This window comes from Geotrypetes seraphini, chromosome 14, assembly GCF_902459505.1.
Source record: "Geotrypetes seraphini chromosome 14, aGeoSer1.1, whole genome shotgun sequence".
NCBI classification, from domain to species: domain Eukaryota; kingdom Metazoa; phylum Chordata; class Amphibia; order Gymnophiona; family Dermophiidae; genus Geotrypetes; species Geotrypetes seraphini.
Window position 1 is genome coordinate 21,776,803 of NC_047097.1, and position 22,578 is coordinate 21,799,380.

At 42.1% G+C, this 22,578-nt stretch overlaps 1 protein-coding gene across 1 annotated transcript; it reads right to left on the minus strand.

Moving 5' to 3' along the window:
- Nucleotides 1-663: 663 nt before the first annotated feature.
- BLOC1S6 (biogenesis of lysosomal organelles complex 1 subunit 6) lies at nt 664-21,021 on the minus strand. Its single transcript, XM_033920641.1, has 5 exons — nt 20,819-21,021; nt 17,934-18,078; nt 7,909-7,996; nt 5,290-5,376; nt 664-1,277 (listed from the first exon to the last, which is right to left on the minus strand). The coding sequence occupies exons 1-5, from the start codon at nt 20,889-20,891 to the stop codon at nt 1,158-1,160; spliced, it is 513 nt and encodes a 170-aa protein (XP_033776532.1). The 5' UTR covers nt 20,892-21,021; the 3' UTR covers nt 664-1,157.
- Between the last annotated feature and the right edge of the window lie 1,557 nt (nt 21,022-22,578).

The following is a 22,578-nucleotide window of genomic DNA, read 5'->3' on the forward strand; positions in this document are numbered from 1 at the left end:
GGCATCAACAGCACATCCTTGCAGAACAAAGTATTGACAAAACTCTGGAAACTAGCAGCTAAGGAAAAGGTGATCGCAATGTCACATTGGCATTTTCAAGCAGTGAGGGATCAGACTCTTGGTTGTACCACTCGAGCTGGCAAATTCAGGCACCTTAATGCTTGGCTTCCTTTTTTTTATATTAACATTTTTTATTGCATGAAAAAAAATTAACATAGCACCCAACAAGCTAGATGTACACTTAGGGGGAAATTCTGTAAAGGACGCCGGTCTCAGCAGTTGCCTAAGAAGCGGCTGAGAATCACGCACCGGTGTCCCATACAGAATCGCCCCGATTCTCAAACCCAGGGGTCCCCAAAGTCCCTCCTTGACGGCCGAATCCAGTCGGGTTTTCAGGATTTCCCCAATGAATATGCATGAGATCTATGTGCATGCATGCTTTCAATGCATATTCATTGGGGAAATCCTGAAAACCTGACTGGATTCAGCCCTCAAGGATAGAGTTGCGCGGGGACAGAAATCCCACCCATCCCCGTGAGGAATCCCTCCGTCCCCACCCGTCCCCGCGAGGAATCCCCTCCGTCCCCGCCCGTCCCTATAAACTTCAGAAATAGTTATTTCATTTAATTATGCTACTAAATTAAAGGCTCTGGTAGAAACCCATTTACAAATAAGCAAAAAGACTTTATTAATTTGAATGTGTCTGCACCTTCAAAATATTTTTTGAAGCTGCTATGTCCAGAGGATTACAATATTTTTTATCCTACTGTGACGCTGAGGTCTTTTCTCCACTTTCTTAAGAAGATTTGTGGCATTTTTCCTATTGCACTGTGGAACCTGAATGCATGTTAGAGTTGGAAACACAATATACTGCAGAGGACCACTCTGTCAAAATAAGACATCAAAATGCAGAGAAACACTTCCCCAGCAAATAAAATAATTCCTAAAAGTGAGGGCAATTGAGCCTGTTGCACCACTGTTTTAACTATCTCCATGGTGATGGTATGGGTAGAGTCTGCTCTCTGAGGAATTCTGAATGGCTAAAGTAACGACGGACAAGCCACTGTTAGAAAGTCAGTGCAGAAGGTATTTTTGGCATGAAATACCTCTGGTGAGAAAGATCGCCCAACTCCAAGAAAGGTGACATGTGGCACATTTTATGTCCTTTTGGCTGGTTTGGCTGTTAATTGTTTCTCTCTCTCCAGTTCTTTTTCTCGCTGCTGTTCGCGCTCCAAGTCCTCCTTCTCTCTTTTCTGCTGTAACTTGAGTGCTCTTTTCTACAGCAAGAAAAAGACTGGGTTTATATAACCTTATGTCAGGCCTATAAATGCTTACAGTTAAAAACAGACCTTGCAAAAAATAATCTACAGTGGATTACGAGCATAATCCGTTCCAGGAGCATGCTCGTAATCCAAAATGCTCGTTTATCAAAGCGAGTTTCCCCATAAGAAATAATGGAATCTCGCTTTGATGCGTTTCCCCCCCCCACGAGAACCGGCATTGCTCCCCACGAAGGCCCTCCCCTGCGATTAGGCACCCCCCGGCGCGATTGGGCACCCCCCTCAACGCGATTGGGCAACCCCCCGACACTTCTTACCCTCATCCGGGCACCGGCATGTCCTGTGCTTGGTGCAGGTGCCCGAAGATCGGCCTCCTCGTCTGCTGGGCCTTGAGCATCTGCGCATGCTCAAGGCCCAGCAGAAGAGGGGGCCAATCTTCGGGCACAGGCACCAAGCACAGGACGTGCCAAATGAGGGTAAGAAGCGTCGGGTGGGGAGTGCCCGATTGCGTTGGGGGGAGGGTGCCGGATCGCGGGGGGACGCTCGTATATCGAGCCATGCTCGGTTTCCGAGGCACCGATTTTGCAAATGTTTTGCTCGTCTTGCAAAACACTCGCAAACCAGTGCGCTTGTAAACCGAGGTACCACTGTATAAAGATTCCAAGATAAAGCAACTAGGGGATTGAAAATACCATGAAGAATTTTAAAGATGGCATAGGCACATTCGAACTGGACTCTGAAAAACACAGGGAGCCAATGAAGACTATGAAGCAATGGTGTCACATGGTCAAACTTATGCTTCCCGAAAATCAACTAGCAGCAGTATTCTGGACCAATTGTAGTCTGGAAAGACATGTTTTTGTCATACTAAGATAAATGACATTGCAATAATCAAGATGAGATAAAATGATTGACTGAACTAGAATGGAACAATGACCAGAAGAGAATTGTTATTATCCAAAAGCATCCTGGAATAGTAGCAAGGTACTCTTAAAAGAACATAAGAATTGCCATCTCCGGATCAGACCCTAGGTCCATCAAGTCCAGTGATCCGCGCACGCGGAGGCCCTGCCAGGTGTACCCTGGTATAGTTTTAGTCCCCATATCACTCTTAGCTTCTCATAAGGAAATGTGCATCTACTTTACCCTTACCCATATCACCTTATGCCACTCATAAGGAGATGTACATCTAGCTTACCCTTAAATCCTAGAACGGTCGATTCTGCAATAACCTCCTCCAGGAGAGCATTCCAGGTGTCAACCACTCTTTGTGTGAAGCAGAACTTCCCGACATTTGTCCTGGACTTGTCCCCCCCCTTAGCTTCAGTCCATGTCCTCTTGTCCGTGTCACATTGGACATTGTTTTTTTCCTGCTCTATTTGGTCGATTCCCTTAAGTATTTTGAAAGTCTCGATCATATCCCCTCGCAGTCTCCTCTTCAAAGGAGTACAATCCCAGTCTCTTAAGTCGTTCCTCATATTCCAAGTTCTCCATACCTTTTATTAGCTTCGTTGCTTGTCTCTGCACCCTCTCCAGCAGTTTTATATCCTTCTTTTGGTATGGAGACTAATGTTGGAAGCAGTATTCCAAGTGTGGTCTGACCATCGCTCTATAAAGCGGCATTATTACTTTCTCTGATCTACTCATGATTCCCTTCTTTATCATGCCTAGCATTCTATTTGCGTTCTTTGCTGCCGCCGACAGGTTCACAATCTGGTGAAATGGAGGGTCAAATGACTTGCCCAGAGCCACAAGGAGCAGGCTGGGATCGAACTCATAACCTCAGGGTACTGAGGCAGCTACTTTAAGCACTAGGCCTCTCCACCCCTTATGAGGCTTTTTAGCAAACATTTTGGGCTGGATTCAGTAAAATGGTGTTCAAACTTTGGCATTTGGGGTGGGGGTGTGGGAAGGGAAATCTGCACTGAACAGTATTCTACAAAAGGTGTTTCCAAGGTTGGCATGCTTTACGTAATATAGTGTGTAGTGCCAGGATCTGCACCCAGCTGAAACCTGGTGTAAATCTTGGCACATATATTAAGCGCAGATCCCCAGTATTCAGTGATACTGCGTGCATCTCCAGTGAACGCTCCGACCTGCCCCTTCCAAGGCCACACCCCCTTCTGCATCACACTCTAAGAACAGTGCTTAGCAAGATGCACATGGAATGCCAATTAACACCAATAATTGATTTTTTTACCACCCAATTAGCTCTAATGGGCTCGTTAGCCAATTTAGTTGCATGTAGGAATTGGCACGCCATTAGCACAAATCCAGCCGTTGTGTATAAAACATCAATTTAGACCAATATGAGCTCTTATAAAACACTGATCAGCTTAAAACAATGCTCGCATCGTTATATCTTTATTAAAAATTTGATACACTGCCCATCAATGCCACATTCAAATTTACAGATAGGAAGAAAAAGAAATTGATCTAAAAAAACGTACATTAAACGTACTTTTGATGTCAGTGGCATGGAGGGTGCAATCTGGGAAGGGCACACATGGGCATATATAGATTATAACTTCTGCTAATCCAAGTGCCTAATTGCACAATCCAGACCAGCTTGAGAGTAGGTACGAGTGTTCACACCTGCAAAGTGCGTGTGACTTCTGCTGCTTGCGTCAATGCTGTCTAAACGACACACAGGCCAAGCAGCAGTTATACACTTCTTTGTTATGAAGAGATTTCCTTTTAAGAATATAAGGATTGCCGCTGCTGGGTAAGACCTGTGGTCCATCGTGCCCAGCAGTCCAATCACGTGGCGGCCCTTAGGTCAAAGACCAGTGTCCTATTTGAGTATAGCCTTACCTGCGTATGTTCTGGTTCAGCAGGAACTTATCTAGCCCTTTCCTGAATCCCTGGAGGGCGTTTTCCCCTATAACAGCCTCAGGGAGAGCGTTCCAGGTTTCTACCACTCTCTGGGTGAAAAAATACTTCTTTACGTTTGTACGGAATCTATCCTCTTTTAACTTTAGCGAGTGCCCTCATTCTCTTCACCTTGGAGAGGGAGAACAATCTCTTTTTCTCTACTAAGTCAATTCCCTTCAATATCTTGAATGTTTTGATCATGTCCCCTCAGTCTCCTCTTTTCAAGGGAGAAGAGGCCCAGTTTCTCTAGCCTCTCATTGTACAGCAACTCCTCCAGTCCCTTAGCCATTTTTGTTGCTCTTCTCTGGACCCTTTCGAGTAGTACTATATCCTTGTTCATGTACGGCAACCAGTGTTGGACGCAGTATTCCAGGTGGGGGGCGCACCATAGCCCGGTACAGCAACATGATAACCTTCTCCAATCTGTTTGTGATCCCCTTCTTAAATCATTGCTAGCATTCTGTTTGCCCTTTTCGCTGCGGCTGTGCATTGTATGGACGGCTTCATTGACTTCTCTACAAGTACTCCCAAGTCTCTTTCCTGGGGGCTCTCTCCAAGTACAGCACCGGACATCTTGTATTCGTGCATGTGATTTGTTACCGACATGCATCACCTTACACTTATCCACATCAAACCTCATCTGCCATTTCGCGGCCCATTCCTCAAGCGTATTTATGTCTCGTTGTAGGTCTTCGCAATCCTTCTGTGTCCTCACTACTCTAAATAACTTTGTATCGTCCGCAAATTTAATCACCTCACCCATCGTACCAATTTCCAGGTTGTTTATAAATATGTTGAAGAGCACGGGCCCGAGCACCAAACCCTGCGGCACTTCACTCGTGACGCTTTTCCAGTCCCAGTATTGTCCATTTACCCCACTCTCTGTTTCCTGTCTGCCAACCAGTTTTTAATCCACGTGAGTATATCACTTCGATTCCATGGCTCGCAATTTGTTTTTTATTATTCTAATCTTCCCCCTTGATGCGGGCTGTGTATTTGTTTTCCTTTTTCTATAGCTGAAGTAAGTGCAACATGTTGCTAATTTCTTATTCTGATTTCTGTATATTCCTTATTTTGTGATGTCTAAATGTAAACTTCAAAACTGAACAATCAATAGGAAGCCGATACTGCTTACCTTTAACTTGGATGTCTTTTCATGCAGCATCAGCATCTCTTTCCTGATATTCACTAGCTTGTTGCGATAACATTTAGCTTCGGAAAACTACAAAAAGAAAAAATGGCTTGTTTCAACATAACAAACAAAAAAGTCAACACCTTCTCAAGTGCTCTATTCCCAAGCAAAATCTCCTCCGCCACACATCATCCTCAAATGTCCCAACCACCTAAACTATAGAAAGGATGCATCCCTGACCAAGTCCCTTGGCACCCCAAAAATTAAAGACCCTTGCCTAAAGCCATTTCAAAATTACAATATTGGGGGGGGGGGGGGGGAGGATGACACAGAAAATAAACAGCCACTTGTATATCAGTACAATCTCATAAGACTCTCCACATATACCCAAAGGACAAACACACAGAAGAATATATCAAATACTGGCTGCAAAAATATTGTTACTACATATATACACCAGACCGTCAATATTCACAGGGGTTAGAGGCAGAGCCAGCATGTGGCTACTGAAATATTGCGGATAACTTTGACCCACCCCTGCGTCCCGGGCCTTCCCCAGACCTTACCTGGTGGTCTAGTGGCGACGTGGGGCAAGAGCGATCTTCCTATGCTCCTGTCCTATGCAGAGCCGTCATCAGAATGGCTGCCGTGAGTTCCTGTTGTACCTTCAGTGCTCTCTCCGAAGTCACTTCCGGAACTCGAACCTAGGAAGTGACGTCAGAGAGAGTGCCGAAGCGAGCAGCTACTTTGCGGCTGCTCGGAGAGGGGCGCCATTCACCCCCGCTACGCCACTGCTTGGTACCTCAATCCAGAATGGTAATGGGGCATTGTGCAAAGGAATATTTGGGTGAGAAGAACTTCCCAGATACTCTCAGTTGACATTCCCTAGAGATGATACCAGGTAAAGTTTTTAATTTATCTCCAGTTTTAGCACTTTTACTACTTCTGTTCTCCATTTGAATTTCTGAAGTACAGATACAAAATCCTTTATCCAAAATCCTTGGGAGCAGGCATATTTCGGGTTTGGGAATTTTTCCGTTTTCAGAATGATAATGTCAGCCCCCCCCAACCTTTTCTACTTCTCAATGCCACCCAGAGTGTAATCCGCAACTCTTTGCCACTTTCCAGCCATTTGACCTGAACTGCACAGAGGTTAGGAGAAAAGCTGTTGGTTTTGATGTGCGTTACGCCAGGGAAACCGACTTCGTCCCATTCACGTCGCATTTTGGTTCTTGGAACTTTCAGGTTTCGGACTTTTGGATAAAGGATCTTGCACCTGAACTCGTATACTGATACTGCTACTTCAATTTGGACCTGCTCCCACAAGATTAACTGAAAACATTTTAGTACAAGCATTTGAAAAAGCTGCCTGTTGATTAATTACCACAGAATCTGGCTCCAGGCCATCTAGTTATATAAAGATACATAGAAATATGTCAGATAGACCAAGCTTTACAATCCTTTCCTCTCTCTCAGTGCTTGTTTCGTGCTTTCTTGAATTCAGACGTTGTCCTTTTCTGCACCGCCCTCTGCTGGAGACCACCCCATGCATCCATCACCCTTTCTCTAAAGACGTTTTTCCTTAGTTTACTCCCAAGTCTGCTCCCTTTCATTCTAATTTTATCACCCTTACAAAAGATGCTGGTCTTACGGCATGGGTATACAAATATTCATGAAAACTGGGCACTAATCTAAAATATTTTTTAAGACATCAGAATTATGTTTTAATGAGATACGTAGGAGGAGCCGCCTATTGGGAACCTAGCAGTCTTAGGACCTGGGGGAACTGGGTTCAATCCCCACTGTAGCTCTTTAAGACTCCACTTAACCCTAAATTGCCCCAGGTACAAAATAAGTACCTGTATATAATATGTAAACTGCTTTGACTGTGAATTTAGTCACATAAGTAGTCACTTCTTTTGCTTCTCTTGCTCGCTGCATTCGTCTGTCCCCTTCCAGACTCTCTCTACCAGCCATAGCAGCTCTCCTTTGTCAAGTACATGCATGAGGTTTTAGGAATCCTGGCAACTGGCTTTTCTGGCCCTCCTTTTTTTAATTCTTTATTGATTTTCCAAACTTCAATAGTGCAATAAACAGATATAACATATAATAAATCAATAAAAGCACATTCAGCTTACAAATATACATAACCAACCATTTTCTCCTAACCACCCACCCAATGATTATTCCATAAAACACAAAAACAGATTTCCCCGATAACCTTACCCTATTCACATTAATAATATCTTCCCAGCCTCCCACCCCCAAGCGTGTAAATATTCAAAGGTCAAAATTGGACAGAAATAACACCCCCCCCTTCCCTGGATGTGTACAAAAATAAATAAACAAAATAAAACAAACTGATTCATAATCAAAACCCTACTATAATGAAGTACTATAAGATGTCAATGGGTCCCAGACCAATTTAAAGAAATTACTGTGCCCCAAACTATCGGCATTCATCTTTCCATATCTATAGCTGGAGCACAGATTTGCCCCCTTTTACAGTTCTTGATAAAACATACAAACTCAAAAGCAGAGGAATGTAGTTATTGGCCTAACAAACTAAGCCCCAGTCAATGCTAACCTGTCATTTATTTACAATAGAATGAACTGACTCACCAAGGCGTTGATATCAAGGATGGAATTACACTCCTTGAATTTAGAAATTTCTTGGTCTAGAGTTTCGAGTAACACCAGCTGGTTCTGCCTATTCAAAAATCCACAAAACCAAGATATCACATATATAGAATCGATCAAGGGAAACCCCACAAAACAATTCCCTGTGACTGATAAATAGAGAATAATAATTTTTTTCTTTTATTATTTGATTTATTCAACTTTTCAAATTGCAAACAAGCAAATCAATACTTGAATACAGATATGTAATTGAAAAAAACCCACATAAAATTATATTACCAAGCACCACTTAAATCAGTAGTGGTTGGAAAGAAAATTATTATTATTTAGTCTACTACAAGGAGGAAAGATCCAAGTTTTAGAATTACATTATCAGGAAAGTTTTAGAATTACATTATCAGGAAAATTTTCCATTCATCTTAAGAACAGCTCAGGAGGCATTGATCGAAAACCCCAATAGCCTGGACTTAAACTAACGGAGAGGCTATCAGAGCTATCACCACTCTATCCCCTTCTTTGGCCACAATAAATTCTAACAGTTGCTTTGGTTTAAAAAAAAAAAAAAAAAAAAAAAATTTCCTTGTACTGAAACACAGTACTTTGCTGGAAATTTCAAAATAAAGGATGCAACCAATGCCAAAATTCTGGGTTTATAAAGTAGAAAATCCTTTCTCCTTTTCTGTGTCACTTGAGCAACGTCAGGAAAAATCGGAATTGTCGAACCAAAGAACTTATCATTCATATGTCTAAAATATAGTCTAAAAAGTAAATCTCTTGTCATGCTCCAAGGCGAATGTCACCAAGAGAGTAGATCTCTCCGTGACAACTTCCAGAGAGCTTTCCAAGAATTCTATTAAGTTCATTTCTCCCTTTTCTGTTGCTCCAATTTCAATAGGGGTTGAACTATCTTGCTTCAAATAAAGAATAATTTTATAACAGAATGCTTAAATAGCAAAGCAAATCGATTATGAGGAGATAGAACAAAGTTACAAAGACAAGGGGACGCTCAATTAAGCTACATGGAAATACTTTCAGAACCAAAAGGAAGAAATATTTTCACTCAATGAACAGTTAAGCTTTGGAACTCGTTGCCAGAGGATGTGGTAACTGGTTAGTGTAGGTGGATTTACAAAAGGTTTGGACAAGTTCCTGGAGGAAAAGTCCATGGTCTGCTATTGAGACAGACATAGGGGAAGCCACTGCTTGCCCTGGGATCGATAGCATGGAATTTTGCTACTATATGGGTTACTGCCAGGTATTGGTAACCTAGATCAGCCACTGCTGGAAACAGGACCACGAGTTACATGGACCACTGGTCTGACCCAGTATAGCTATTCTTATGTTCTTACAAGGGGCCACTTTTCTTGACACTTTTTGTTTCAATGATATGAAATTAGGGTTACCGAATGGATTGTGACATCCGGGTTTTACTTCCACAACGGAAGTAAAACCCGGATGTCTCAATCTATCCTCATATCTGGAGCCATGTGGCAACCCTAAATGAAATGAAGTGTCAAGAAAAGTGTGGACCAACCTGTAAGTTTCATGGCTCTACATCAGGGGTAGGCAATTCCGGTCCTCGAGAGCCGGAGCCAGGTCAGGTTTTCAGGATATCCACAATAAATATGCACGTGGGAGATTTTCATCTCAAGGAGGCAGTGCATGCAGATCCATCTCATACATATTCATGGTGGAGATCCTGAAAACCTGATCTGGCTCCGGCTCTCAAGGACCGGAATTGTCTACCCCTGCTCTATATTATTCTCTTCTTGATTGGGCTGAAAACTTTTCAGTAGCCCCTTGTGTGATGTTAATATGCGAGTCCTGTTTGGTGAACAGGTTCTCGCATATGCTTTATGAACCACCTTCTCAGGATAGCCCCTTTTCCCAAACAATGCATCATTTGATAAATTCATGAGCAGATTCACCCTCGAGAAGAGAAGACTGAGAGGGGATTTGATAGAGACTTTTAAAATATTAAAAGGATTTGATAAAATAGACCAAGAAGCAGCATTACTAACATTTTCAAATGTGACACGGACTAGAGGTCATAGACTGAAACTGAGTGGCAGCAGGTTCAGGACAAATGTCAGGAAGTTCTATTTCACACAGCGAGTGGTGGGTGCTTGGAATGCACTCCCGGAGGAGGTTGTGGAGGAGACTACTGTACTGGGATTCAAGCGCAGGTTGGATGCACACCTTCTTGCATATCATATTGAGGGATACGGTAAATCCGGGTCTCCATAAAGGAGTACTTAAATGGGCCGCCGCATGTGCGGATCGCCGGACTAGATGGACCTCGGTCTGATCCGGTGAAGGCGTTTCTTATGTTCTTAACCATAAAAACTAAGCTGCAGGGATATTTTCTCATAACTTTCATGGATGACGACTGCAAGATCTCAAAAAAGAGTATTCCTATTAGTCTCAATGTCTGATTTCCTTAAGTAGATCAGAAAATTTGAACAAATCGGCACAAATCCTTGCTAATGGTGTTTGGCAGCAGCTGTGGAAATCTGCCTCCTGGGTTGCACAAGCATGGAGAATTTGGACATAACCCATTGAGTGCTCTGACCCTATTACACTGAGGGTTCCTTTTACTAAGGTGTGCTAGCGTTTTTAGCGTACGCACAAAATTACCGTGCGCTAAACTGCGCAGTACGCTTCTAGAATAACGGCAGCTCAATGCTGGCGTTAAGGTCTAGCACGTGCTAGTTCATGCGTTAAGGCCCTAATGCACCTTAGTAAAAGGAGCCCTAAGTATTTTTATTCTATAAGTTTTGGTTGATGTTTGAGAAAGATTTATACTATGTTTTTTGTACATTGGCTCATTTGTTTGATGAAGTGATGACGAATACTTATACTTGTAATGGGTAAAAAAAAACCAGCTCATATTTGACTCCATCTCACATTTTTTTAAGCATTAGGGTATTTTGTCATATGAAATTGGCTGCATTACCTTGATGGTTTTGAATGGAAGATTAGATTTATACCTTTGATAATCTTCTGTTAGTCCCTAGAGGATTCCATACGCTATGTGTTCAATTCCAACCCGCAATCTGGATGTTGCAGAAATTTACATCTTTTCTGAACACATGCTGCACTCCCCCTAGTGTTAGAATCAGTTCAGTCCCAAAGCCAAGCACATACCTGCAAATCCAGGACAAGGGGGCAAGGGGGAGAATTTCCATCACATAAGCAACTCACGAACTGGTTTGCTCTGCAAAATATTAACAAGTAATAAACAGGCACAAAAGCAACTCAGAAAAACAGGCACAAAAGCAACTCAGAAAAACAGGCACAAAAGCAACTCAGAAAAACAGGCACAAAAGCAACTCAGAAAAACAGGCACAAAAGCAACTCAGAAAAACAGGCACAAAAGCAACTCAGAAAAACAGGCACAAAAGCAACTCAGAAAAACAGGCACAAAAGCAACTCAGAAAAACAGGCACAAAAGCAACTCAGAAAAACAGGCACAAAAGCAACTCAGAAAAACAGGCACAAAAGCAACTCAGAAAAACAGGCACAAAAGCAACTCAGAAAAACAGGCACAAAAGCAACTCAGAAAAACAGGCACAAAAGCAACTCAGAAAAACAGGCACAAAAGCAACTCAGAAAAACAGGCACAAAAGCAACTCAGAAAAACAGGCACAAAAGCAACTCAGAGGAACAATGCAGTACGAACCTGCTGGAAGCCTGGAAAGCGGAAAATCCAAATGGAGCTCTTTCAGAACATCAGTCATAAATAGGCGGACAGAAGCCCACTGAAAATGCGAAGAAGGATCAGCACCTCCAAATCCAGATGCTCAGGGAGGCCGAGGAGACCAGTCTCAGCAAAGGCATCAGCCGGATCCAAATTAAATACAGGCAGGAGACAGAAGAAACATAAAAATCTGCATTGCAACTTATGCAATCAAAATCTGGCACTGACAGACAAGAGAGCTCCCAAAAGGAAGCTTTGCCACAGACGCCATAGACCAAAAAAAAAAAAAACACCCGACATGTCTGCCAGCTGTGTCAAAACGAGCAGGGTCTGAGGATATGCCATTCAGAGGAGCTGAATAAAATCTGGTGAAAAGGCCAGTCACAACCATGGCAGGACATTGTTGAGGTACATGCAGTGCGTCAAAAGTCTCTAGACTTAGAATATAGGTGAACTGTGCCAGATTCCAGAAGGGCCCCTGGGCGAGATTTTCTTCAGAAGGCATGGACCAAGGCCGGTTCCCCAGCCCAAGAGAACACAGAGGAGGCAAGGTCCAAAGCTCCCGTCCTCCCTCCCTGGCATGCTACGGCAAATTGCCCATCTGGTACAATCAATGTCCACATCCAAAATATTAGGGGCTGGGGAGTCCATCCCAAAATGATTGAGTCAAATCGAGAGGTTTTTGAGGCAGAATTTAAAGTTAGAAAAAAAAAGATCAATTTTAAAATCCAAGATGGCTGCCGTCACAAATTCACACCAAAAACAGCAAAAATAAACAAATTCTGAAAAAAAATAAAAATAGTGAGTTGAGATTTGGAGAACCTGTACCCTACCCTTAGAAACTGTGAAAAATGGAGTTTAAAGAAAATTACAAGCCACCCCCCCCCAAAGTTCCCATAGGAAACAACGGAGATACTTGGTCTCTGTAGCGCCTTTACCTGTCAATGTTTTTAAAGCAGGTCAGTGGAGAAAAGGACTTTCTGCCTCAGAAGCAGTTCCAAATTCAGTAGAATTGAAGATCTTCAGACTGCCAGCCGGCCAGAGACAGACTACACCCTCCACCCCCACGGATCCTCTGCCACGCGGTCAGCGGTCGGAAAGGCAGCCTGTGCTTTGAAATCTGGGTGGGTTTCTGTCCAGATGCACAGTCTACACTAGAAACCTGTAACAGGGTCACCAGCCAGCAAACTCCACAGGAAGGGACCCCAGGTACTTCCAGAAGGTGGCACACATCAGGCTGGCTTCACAGATCCAGCAGAGTCTCAGCAATGCAGGACTGTGTACTTTTCTCCGACAGCGGACCACTGGGGAGGGGTTTCAAGGCACTGAAGCCACCGAGAAACAAAGTTTTAAGCGAAAAAAATAAGAAACAGAAGCAGAGCAACAGCAAAAGACTTCTGCTCGGACTACTTGCAGAAATTTAAACTGATCCTAACACTAGGGGGAGTGCAGCATGTGTTCAGAAAAGATGTATATTTCTGCAAAACCTGGACTGCGAGTTGGGATTGAACACCTAGCATATGGAATCCGGAAGAGACATAACAGAATATTTTTTTGAGTAGCAGCTACATAAGGGTTAGCCACATTTGTAGCCATGTGGCACACACTGCAGTTTCTTTTAAACTACAAAAAATTATTTCTGAATATAAATACATTTTTGGTTAATGCATATTGGCCAAATTGCACAAAGTTAGATGGAGGTTCTGAACCAGGGGTACACTGTTCGAAAGCATCAAACAAAACCAAAATAACTCTGGCCTGGGGAGCGTTAAGTGCACACCACCTCTATGTCAGTCGAAACTAGAAACCTCTTTACATTTAAAATTTGTTTTGCAGGATGATTGATACTCATTCTGGAGGCAGGTAAAAATCACCAGAACTTTTCAGCCTGAAAATAAGCTGTGGCTTGCTTAGCCATTGTTTATGGACACCCTGGAAGTAGATAAAATTGCCAAAGAACTACAGCTCCTTGTATTGTGGGTGTCAGGCTGATGTGAAATTCTCAATCTGCACAGCACCCTTTCAGATAAGTTAAACTCTTTATATGTTTCCTTTTATTGGGGGTTTTTTTTTAAATTTAAAACACTTATCTCACATATCACAACAATCTATGTGGGTTACAATATATACATGAATACGTAAATGGACAACCATCAAAACATATCATTCTACAATCAAAAATTAAAATCCTTAAAATCACAACCTACCATACATTTCAGAAATTTAAGACTTATTTATGGTCTAAAAAGAAAAAAAATCAGATCATGTAAGCCCATATTATAAAAAACTACACTGGCTGCCAAAGGAAGCAAGGGTCATTTTCAAGTTTGCTTGCCTTTGCTTCAAAACCATAACAGGTTCATCCCCAATCTACCTGTCTCACCATTTTGAATTTCCAGGCACCACTTGCACACATTGTGCCTATCTGTTTGCTTTTCCATCCTTGAAGGGCTGTATCTATAAGAGATTCCTTGAAAGATCAATATCATTCCAAGCAGGCAAATGGAATAAATGTCTAACCACCTTCATTTCAAATGCACCCTCCTACCAAACCTTCAGGAAATCAATTAAAACCTACCTTGTTGATCAATTTCTCTGACTCCTTTCCTGCCTTGTTGTATCTTTGAAATGCTTCCAGATAAATTTTGACTACTCTTGGCATGCTAATGTAATTTGAAAGTCTTTTTCTGTAACATCGCTGTCTCTATACAGTCTCTTCCTCTGTAAAGCACTCTGAACTGCTTGTGGTACAGCGGTATACAAAAATAAAATTATTAAATGCATCAATCACAAATATCTACACTATCATTTGACTCAAGAGCAGTATCAAATATGTTTTACTCTTTGGGATGTTGCCAAGTACTTGTGACCTAGGTTGGGCACTGTTGAGAATAAGATACTGGGCTTGATGGATCTGCAGACTATCAGCTCTTACTAGATTTCACATCTATGTGTGTGATATCCTTCAGAGACCGTTTCTCATTTATTTTTGGCTCATAAGAACATAAGTATTGCCTCTGCCGGGTCAGACCAGGGGTCCATCGTGCCCAGCAGCCCGCTCCTGTGGCGGCCCTCGAGGTCCTTGACCTGTAAGTTCGCACCACCTGAATTGTTTATGCCCTAATCCTTGTATAGAACTCGTCTATCTATATCCTGTAATCACTTTCTCCTTCAAGAAGTCATCCAGGCCCTTTTTGAAACCCATTATTGTACTCTGTCCTATGCGTTATATATTTGTCATGGGTGTCGATATGAAGGGTAGACGACTGAGTTGGTGTACCAGGATTGGATCTGATATACCGCCATTTACATAACTATTAAGTGGTCTATAACAAAACATAGGTCTGAATATTTCTTGAGGCTGATATCTTTCTTTATAATTATTTGAATCATCATTGATATTCTATTTATACCAATTGCTGTTCACAAGTCCCAGTGGCACATTTCCGTGCTAAGATTAGCACAATAGTTTGCTTCTGGTTTAGTGACTTGTGTGCTATAATACTGACCATAGTGCACACAAAGTCAGCTACAGCACAAGTAAACTGCAATACTGGGGATTAAGACCCTGATGTGATAAACCATTGACGAGTAGAGTTTCAGATTAATTGTATGAAACTCCAATAATGCAAAGTTCTACCAGTTATGCTGGTGAAAAAGGAGTTAAGTACGAAGCAGAAATACTAGTCCGCAATTTCTTATCATTGGGCCAAACAAAAAGACATTACAGGTGACAAATGGGCTAGAGTAGCGATTCTCTAACCCAGTTGTCTCAAACTCAAACCCTTTGCAGGGCCACATTTTGGATTTGTACGTAGTTGGAAGGCCTCAGAAAAAATAGTTATTGTCTTATTAAAGAAATTACAATTTTGCATGAGGTAAAACTCTTTATAGTTTATAAATATTTCCTTTTGGCTAAGTCTTAATAATAACATTGTAATTTATATATAAGAAGCAAAATGGCCGCGGTGCAGTGAAGACGCCGACTTTCTGTCCTTCTGCTGAAAATTATTCTTACCTTTGAACGAGGATTTCTCTGATGCCGAAAAGGAGGAGGAGAGCAGCTGCCACAGCCTGGCAACCTGAACTCTCCTCGCGACAATGGGGAACGATAGAAGGCTTCCTAACGTCTTCGCCTCGGGGTGAACCGGCTATGCCAAGTCGGAGGGAGGTCTCGGCACTCGGGAGCGAGGTATCGCTCAGCCCAGCAGGACCTGTCTCTCCCCAGCAGCCACGAGAAGGGGTAACTACGGCGGCTCAGAAGGGACAGGAAACTACTTCCCTTCTTGAGCTGGAGGGCTTACCAGTGTCCCTGGATGTACACCTGGCAGCTGAAGAGATCGAGGAGAGGGCAGACATGCCAACCCCAGAGGGAGGACAGATTCCACCTATTCCCCCACTGGAAAGGCCAGCAGAGTTCACGTTGGAGTCTATCTGGAAGGCTTTAGACTCCTTGTACCAGCTCTGTACAGGAACTCTACTACCAGTCAAGGATTATGGAAAAAAAGATTGAAGAACTACAGGAAGGAATGAAGACACAGGGGGTAAGAGTGGACTCCTTGGACCAACAGGTTCAAGGGATACAAAAATCTCAAGTTACCTTAATGCAGGATAGACTATTGCTAGTAAGGAAAGTTTAAAATATGAAAAATTATACTAAAATGCTCAATTTAAGAATTCTTAACTTTCCTAAGGTACTGGCAACGTCTCCAAGAGATCTATTTAATAAATTTTTAAAGGAAGTGTTTAAATATCCCCGAGTCTGAACTTCCATCTCTACATAAGATATATTTCCTTCCAACATCTAAGAAGGTTTCACAACCAGAGGCATTACCTGATTTGACAAGTGCAATGGATTAACAAGAATATTGGAAAACTCAGTGGATGAAGCCATCTTGTATTCTACACTTCTGGTGACTTTTGTTTTCCAACAAGATAAAGAGACACTTTTTTTTAGTCTTAAAGAGCTGATCTTTAGGATTCAAAGATTTATGTTTCCAGATGTTTCAAAGATAACCCAGACTAGAAGGAAAGAATTCTTGCAACTGAGACAATCTGTACTGTCTTTGGGTGCGGAATTTCAACTTAGATACCCTTGTAAATGTTTGATTCTTTTGGATCAACATTCTTATACTTTTTTTGACCCTTCCCAGTTACAGTTTTTCCTTGAAGGAAAAGGAGTAGTCCCTTCCAGTACCTCCACGCGGACTAGTCCTTAATAATTTAGAAGATGTACACTGCACTATTGTATGGTTAATTTTTATATTACTTTGATGAACTATCAGATCCCATGATGGTATGTGTATTGCTTCTCCCAAATTGTGGACTTACTTTTAGAGAGATTGTTTAATCCCTAGGGAATATACTTTATTTTCCTGTTTAACTATATGTAATCTCTTTTTTTCCTTTATATAGATATTGTTATTGCAAATTTATAAATTGAATAAATATATAAAATTAAAAAAATATATATTGTAATTTATAGTTAGACATATGATCAAGAAACTGCTTTATTTTACTTTTGTGATTATGATAAAAATACTGAGGGCCTCAAAATAGTACCTGGCGGGCCACGTGATTGAGACCACTACTCTAACCTGTCCTGGGCCTAAGTTGGTTTTCAGGACATTCACAATGAATAGGCCTGAGAGATTTTCCTACACTGCCTCCATCACATACAAATGTCTCATGTGTATTCATTACTGATTTCCTGAAAACCCAACTGGCTGGGGAATCCTCTAAGCAGGTATGGGACCCACTGGAGTGAAAAAAAGCCACTGGGCCACTTCTTGAATTCCTGCCCTATATTCTCTAGCTAAGGAAGCATCCTCCTTTTAATCTTATCTTTAGAAAGGATGGCATCTTTGTCAATGGACTAAAAAAAGAGATTTTTTTTTATTTTTTTTATACTCGATATACCACTAGCATGGCCTAAAAATATCAAGGCAGCAAGCAGAGATTGCAACAAAAAAACATATAAATGCCTTTAGGTTTCTTTGTCTATGAAAAGTAGATCTCCTCTTAATCACCATGTATATCAAGAACTATCATTAGAATTTTATTTATGCAGAAACCAGAACTATGTGCTCGAATACTCATCTATAAAATCTCACATCAGACCTCAGGTCTGACAATGTTATGAACAGCAAAACCTATTGTTAAAGCCCAATATATCATTCCTAAAATATTGTGGCCAAAATGTATTAGCTTAGCAGCCTCTGATTTAAGAGCTGAAGGACAACTGATCAGGTGCATGAAATTATTCCGTTTACAACATCATGAGAAGCAAATTCTGTTTTGTGCATACGTGAGCTCCTGCAGTGCCAGCTTTGAGTGCTGAAGATCAGGTAAATAGTGCGACATCAATCCTTTGGTTAACTGCTCCACGGCTCTCCGACTGACAGGTGGCAAGTCTTCGCCAAGACCCTCATCGGCAGCTCGGTCGCTGGAACCTGCAGTATAGGCAAAAGGCAAGAAACGACAGATGCCGGTGCTCATCTGCTGATACACCTCATCTGACAGAAGTTACTATTAAACCCTCCCCCCCCCAAAAAAAAAAAACCCAACCCCAAATCGGCATTAACCCCCTTCTTTACTAGTGCGTAGCATGGGTTTTAGTGCCAGCAGCGGTGGTAACTGCTCCAATGCTTATAGAGCTTACGAGGTTGGTATCCCCAAAGGAAGTTACTGCTCTTATAAAAAATATGCGATTTATTAACTACCTTTTTCATGAATAGATTTAGCCAAAGCAATTTATAATACATTGAATAGTACGTGGGTACTTTTTTCCTATCTGTCCCTGTAGGCTCCCATCGAACTGTGGTACCTGGGGCAATGGAGGATTAAGTGACTTGCCCAGAGTCAGAGGGAGAAGGCTGGGATTGAACTTGCAACCTCAGAATGCCGAGGCAGAAGCTCTAACCATTTGGAAATTTGGTATGAAACAATACAGAGGGTGCGTCTTGTGCATGTTAGGGCGCGAGCGGACTGCTGGGCACAATGGACCCAGCAGCGGCGATTCTTATGTTCTTCTGCAAGTGATAGTTTTCTATAACTTGTGCATACAACTAAAACTGCTTATTCTAGGCGTTACCATCTACACCAGGGGTGTCAAACTCAATCACATTAAGGGGCCGAAATCCAAAACACAGACTAAGTCGCAGGCCAGACCCCGCCCAATCTCCGCCCCTATAATAATACTAATTATAACACCATTTTTTCCATTCATTTTTCATATATACACACAAAAGAACCAAAAAAGAAGAGACAAGGCCTCAAAATGCTATAGAACAATGGCAAGAAGAGGCACTGGAGACGTCACAACCAGCACAGGGACTCAAGTCTTTATTGAAGTAAAATCATAAAGGGCTCCTTTTACTAAGGGGTGTTAATGCTACAATACCGCCCGGGCTAAATGCTAACGTCTCCATAGAGCTCGTGTTAGCATTTTTCGTTTAGTGCATGGTTAGCGTGTGCTAAAAACGCTAGCGCACCTTAGTAAAAGGAGCCCAAAATATGCAAAATCCCAATCATAAAACATATGAAAATTCAGGGTGGCTCAACATCTTAGAAATCTCAGATTGGATAAGGAGAACACCCCGCTTGTTTTTCATTGGCAAATTAATGCTCATAAGGTAGAGGATATGCGGTTTGTGGTTTTGATTCAAGTGTCTTTACTAAGTGGTGGTAATGTTTCTGAGGTACTGCTTAGAAGGGAACAGAGAGCCTTATGGACTCAACAAAGAAGTGGAATGGAAGTTGTTATAACTGGAAAGGGATTGTTTGAACAGGGATATAAGGTTGATGGAGAGGAAATGAGGTCATGCAGTTTGATTTCCTGGTAGACAGTGTGCTTCCTGCTTGTCAGCTGATCCCGGCTTGTGCCGAATCCTGGGTCCCTGCTTGAGTCATGCTTAATTTAATGGTAGGTGAAAGGTTTTTTTAATGATTATGGTGAGGTTTGAGTATGAATGAAAGGGAATGTACGTGAATTATTTTGTATTGTAGATGAAGTTGTGATGTTGGCGAGCCTTGCAAATATAGCTCCTGAAGACGCCAGGCGGCAAAACACAGTCTTGTGTTGAGCTGAATGCTTTACGAATTGAAGAACAGGACCATCATGAGGACAGAGAGGCCTGCCAGTTGCGTTTAAGAAACTGTGATTCTCATATGCTAGACTTTTGTACAACTCTCAGTTTGAAGCCTCTCTGACTAGATGATCATGGACTAATGAACTAACTAAGATCCAGTTTTGGATAAAAGTGATCACAATGACTGTAGCATGTGTGTGAAAGTTGAGAAGTTAATGTAAGTTGATGGGAATTAGGTTCACTGACTAAATTAGTCTGATATTTATTAATAAATTAAGTTGTAAAAGTATTGTAATGAAATGAATTGTGGGAGATATTAAAATTGAATTGATCAAGATAATACTTGTTTGTACTAAATATTTAAATAGCTGGTTTTAAGAATTTGAGTTATGCATATTCATTAGAGATATCCTCAAAATCTGACTAGCTGGGGGTCCTCCAGGACTGGTTTGAGAAAACACTGTGCTAACTGATTAGAGCCATCATGGCTGCCCACTTTCCATCTCTTAACACACCCCTACCCCCCAAAAAAAAAATTTGTGCATCATGTTCGCAAGCTAATTGGCCATTTTACTGCTGCATGCCAGTGCATGACCCTTGGTAAGCTTTTTTAATGTGAAGTGAGAGCTGGCACTTACTGCAGTTTAGTAAAAGGACCTGAGCTATTCAAGATACCCGAGGACCAGAGAGAGGGCTTTCTTCATGATTCACTAACAGCGTTCTACTATACTATATTGATAGATTTTACCTTATATGATGGGAGGAATAAGACAATATGTCCATGGGGCTAGTGTGGCGCAGTGGTTACAGCCTTAGCACCCTGGGGTTGTGGGTTCAAACCTTTTCCGACTACTACAAAAATCACTAGAGTGGATCTCATTTCGTAGAGCAGTAAGTCTGGTACCATAGAACCAAATTAATAAATCCTACTTAAGAAAACACGCTGGCTATAATTAATTGTATTAAAACATTAAGAATTCTGCAGTTAAAGTTTCACCCCTCCTAAAACAAATTAAATTGCCACTAGAAAGGTTAAAAGCCCTACGATAAAGATCCCTTCCCTCCATGACAAGCAGGCGTGTGGAGCCTTTTATTCCTCTACCTGTCGCATCTTCCGTCCGCTCCGGCGCAGCTTCCACTTGCAACGGGCCCACAATTCCTCCATTGGCCTCCATGAGTCCTATCCCCTGCTCGGTGCGAACCGCAAGCAGAACAGGGCTCTAGACCCCCGGGACACCGTTCAGCCCTCCCCTTCCGCAACAAGGACTCGCAGAACCCGGAAGAGCAGCCTCTCACGAGGCAGCCACCCGTACACCAAGCACTTCCGGGCTTTCAAGCGAAAGTCTGCCTCTGATTGGTCACTGAGCGCAAGCGAAAGTCTGCCTCTGATTGGTCACTGAACGCTCCTGCCTGATTGGCTAACTATCATCCATGCTCTTGGCCTAATTACAAAAGACTCTTTGGCTTTCTCTAATGGACCACTGGTCCTTTCAAAGGGAAAGGATGCAAAAATTTGACATCCTGCTCTTCACAAAACGAGCTCTGACAGGTTTGTTTGTTTGCGGTTTTGGTTTTTTTAAAAATCAGAACCCATGTAAATATATTACCGTAGTCATCCCCTAGGGCCTAGGCCAACTTTTAATCCTCTAACTATGCGCTATTTAGTCCAATAAAAAAGGTATTTCTTGGATTCTTTTTGTTTTATTTCCACGATCCTATACCAAAACACTTCCTCTCACATAATCTAGCATCTTATTGTTCCCTCTCTTACCACAATATCCAGCAACTTCTTGTCACCCCCTCCTTATTTTTTTGTATTGCCTCACAGCAGTCCACCAAACTACATTATCCTCTACTTCAGGGGTCAGCAACCTTTTTAAAGCAAAGAGTCATTTTGTCCTAAATGTTTGATCCAAGATTTACAAATAACCGCAATGGGTAGAGAAGAGGATTAAAAAGGAAGCTCTGGAATGAGAGGGCATAGGATGAGTGGTAGATGCATGAACAGTCTCCCAGAAGAGGTGGTGGAGACAGAGACTGTATCTGAATTCAAGAAAGCCTGGGATAGGCAAGTGGGATCTCTTAGGGCTCCTTTAATCAAGCTGCGCTAGCGGGGTTAACGCGTGTGTCGTTTCATCATGTGTTAACCCCCGCACTGGCCTAAAAACTACCGCCTGCTCAAGGGAGGCGGTAGCGGCTAGCGTGGCCGGCGGTTTAGTGTGTGGTATTACACACATTAAACCGCTAGCGTGGCTTGATAAAAGGAGCCCTTAGACTACAGAGAGGAAGAGATAATGGTTACTGCAGATGGGCAGATTGGATGGGCCATTTGGCCTTTATCTGCCATCATGTTTCTATGTTTCATAATGCAGAAGACTTCAATTTACTTTCACAGCTTGCTAACATTTGCATTTGTATGTACGCATGGATCTAAAATATGTTTCAATTATTTTAGGGAGATCAGGAAATCACATGCTTTTCTGGCACAGGCTCCTAAAAAGCTACTTAGAATAGACTTTGGCCTTGATTCTTTAAACTTCTTGTCTTAGAGTTGTTCTGTTGCAAAACCAGTCATCTGAGTCAGCTTGATGGAGGTTTGTCCCCCCCAAACCTTGTCTCTTTGGGGCCATTACTGGAGGGCATCTGCGAATGTCACCGTGTCACATCCTCGCATTTGCAGATGCCCTCCAGAAGCAGGCCCTGATCTCAGTGCCATTAAAAAAATATATATTTTTTTTTTTACCCAGTTTTACACAGTTACCAACAGGTCTACAGCAGTCAGGTTATAGGATCGTAAAACCCGATGCAAAATAGCCAAGCAAATGTTAGTGAATCAATCGCGTGGCTATTTTGCATGGGGTT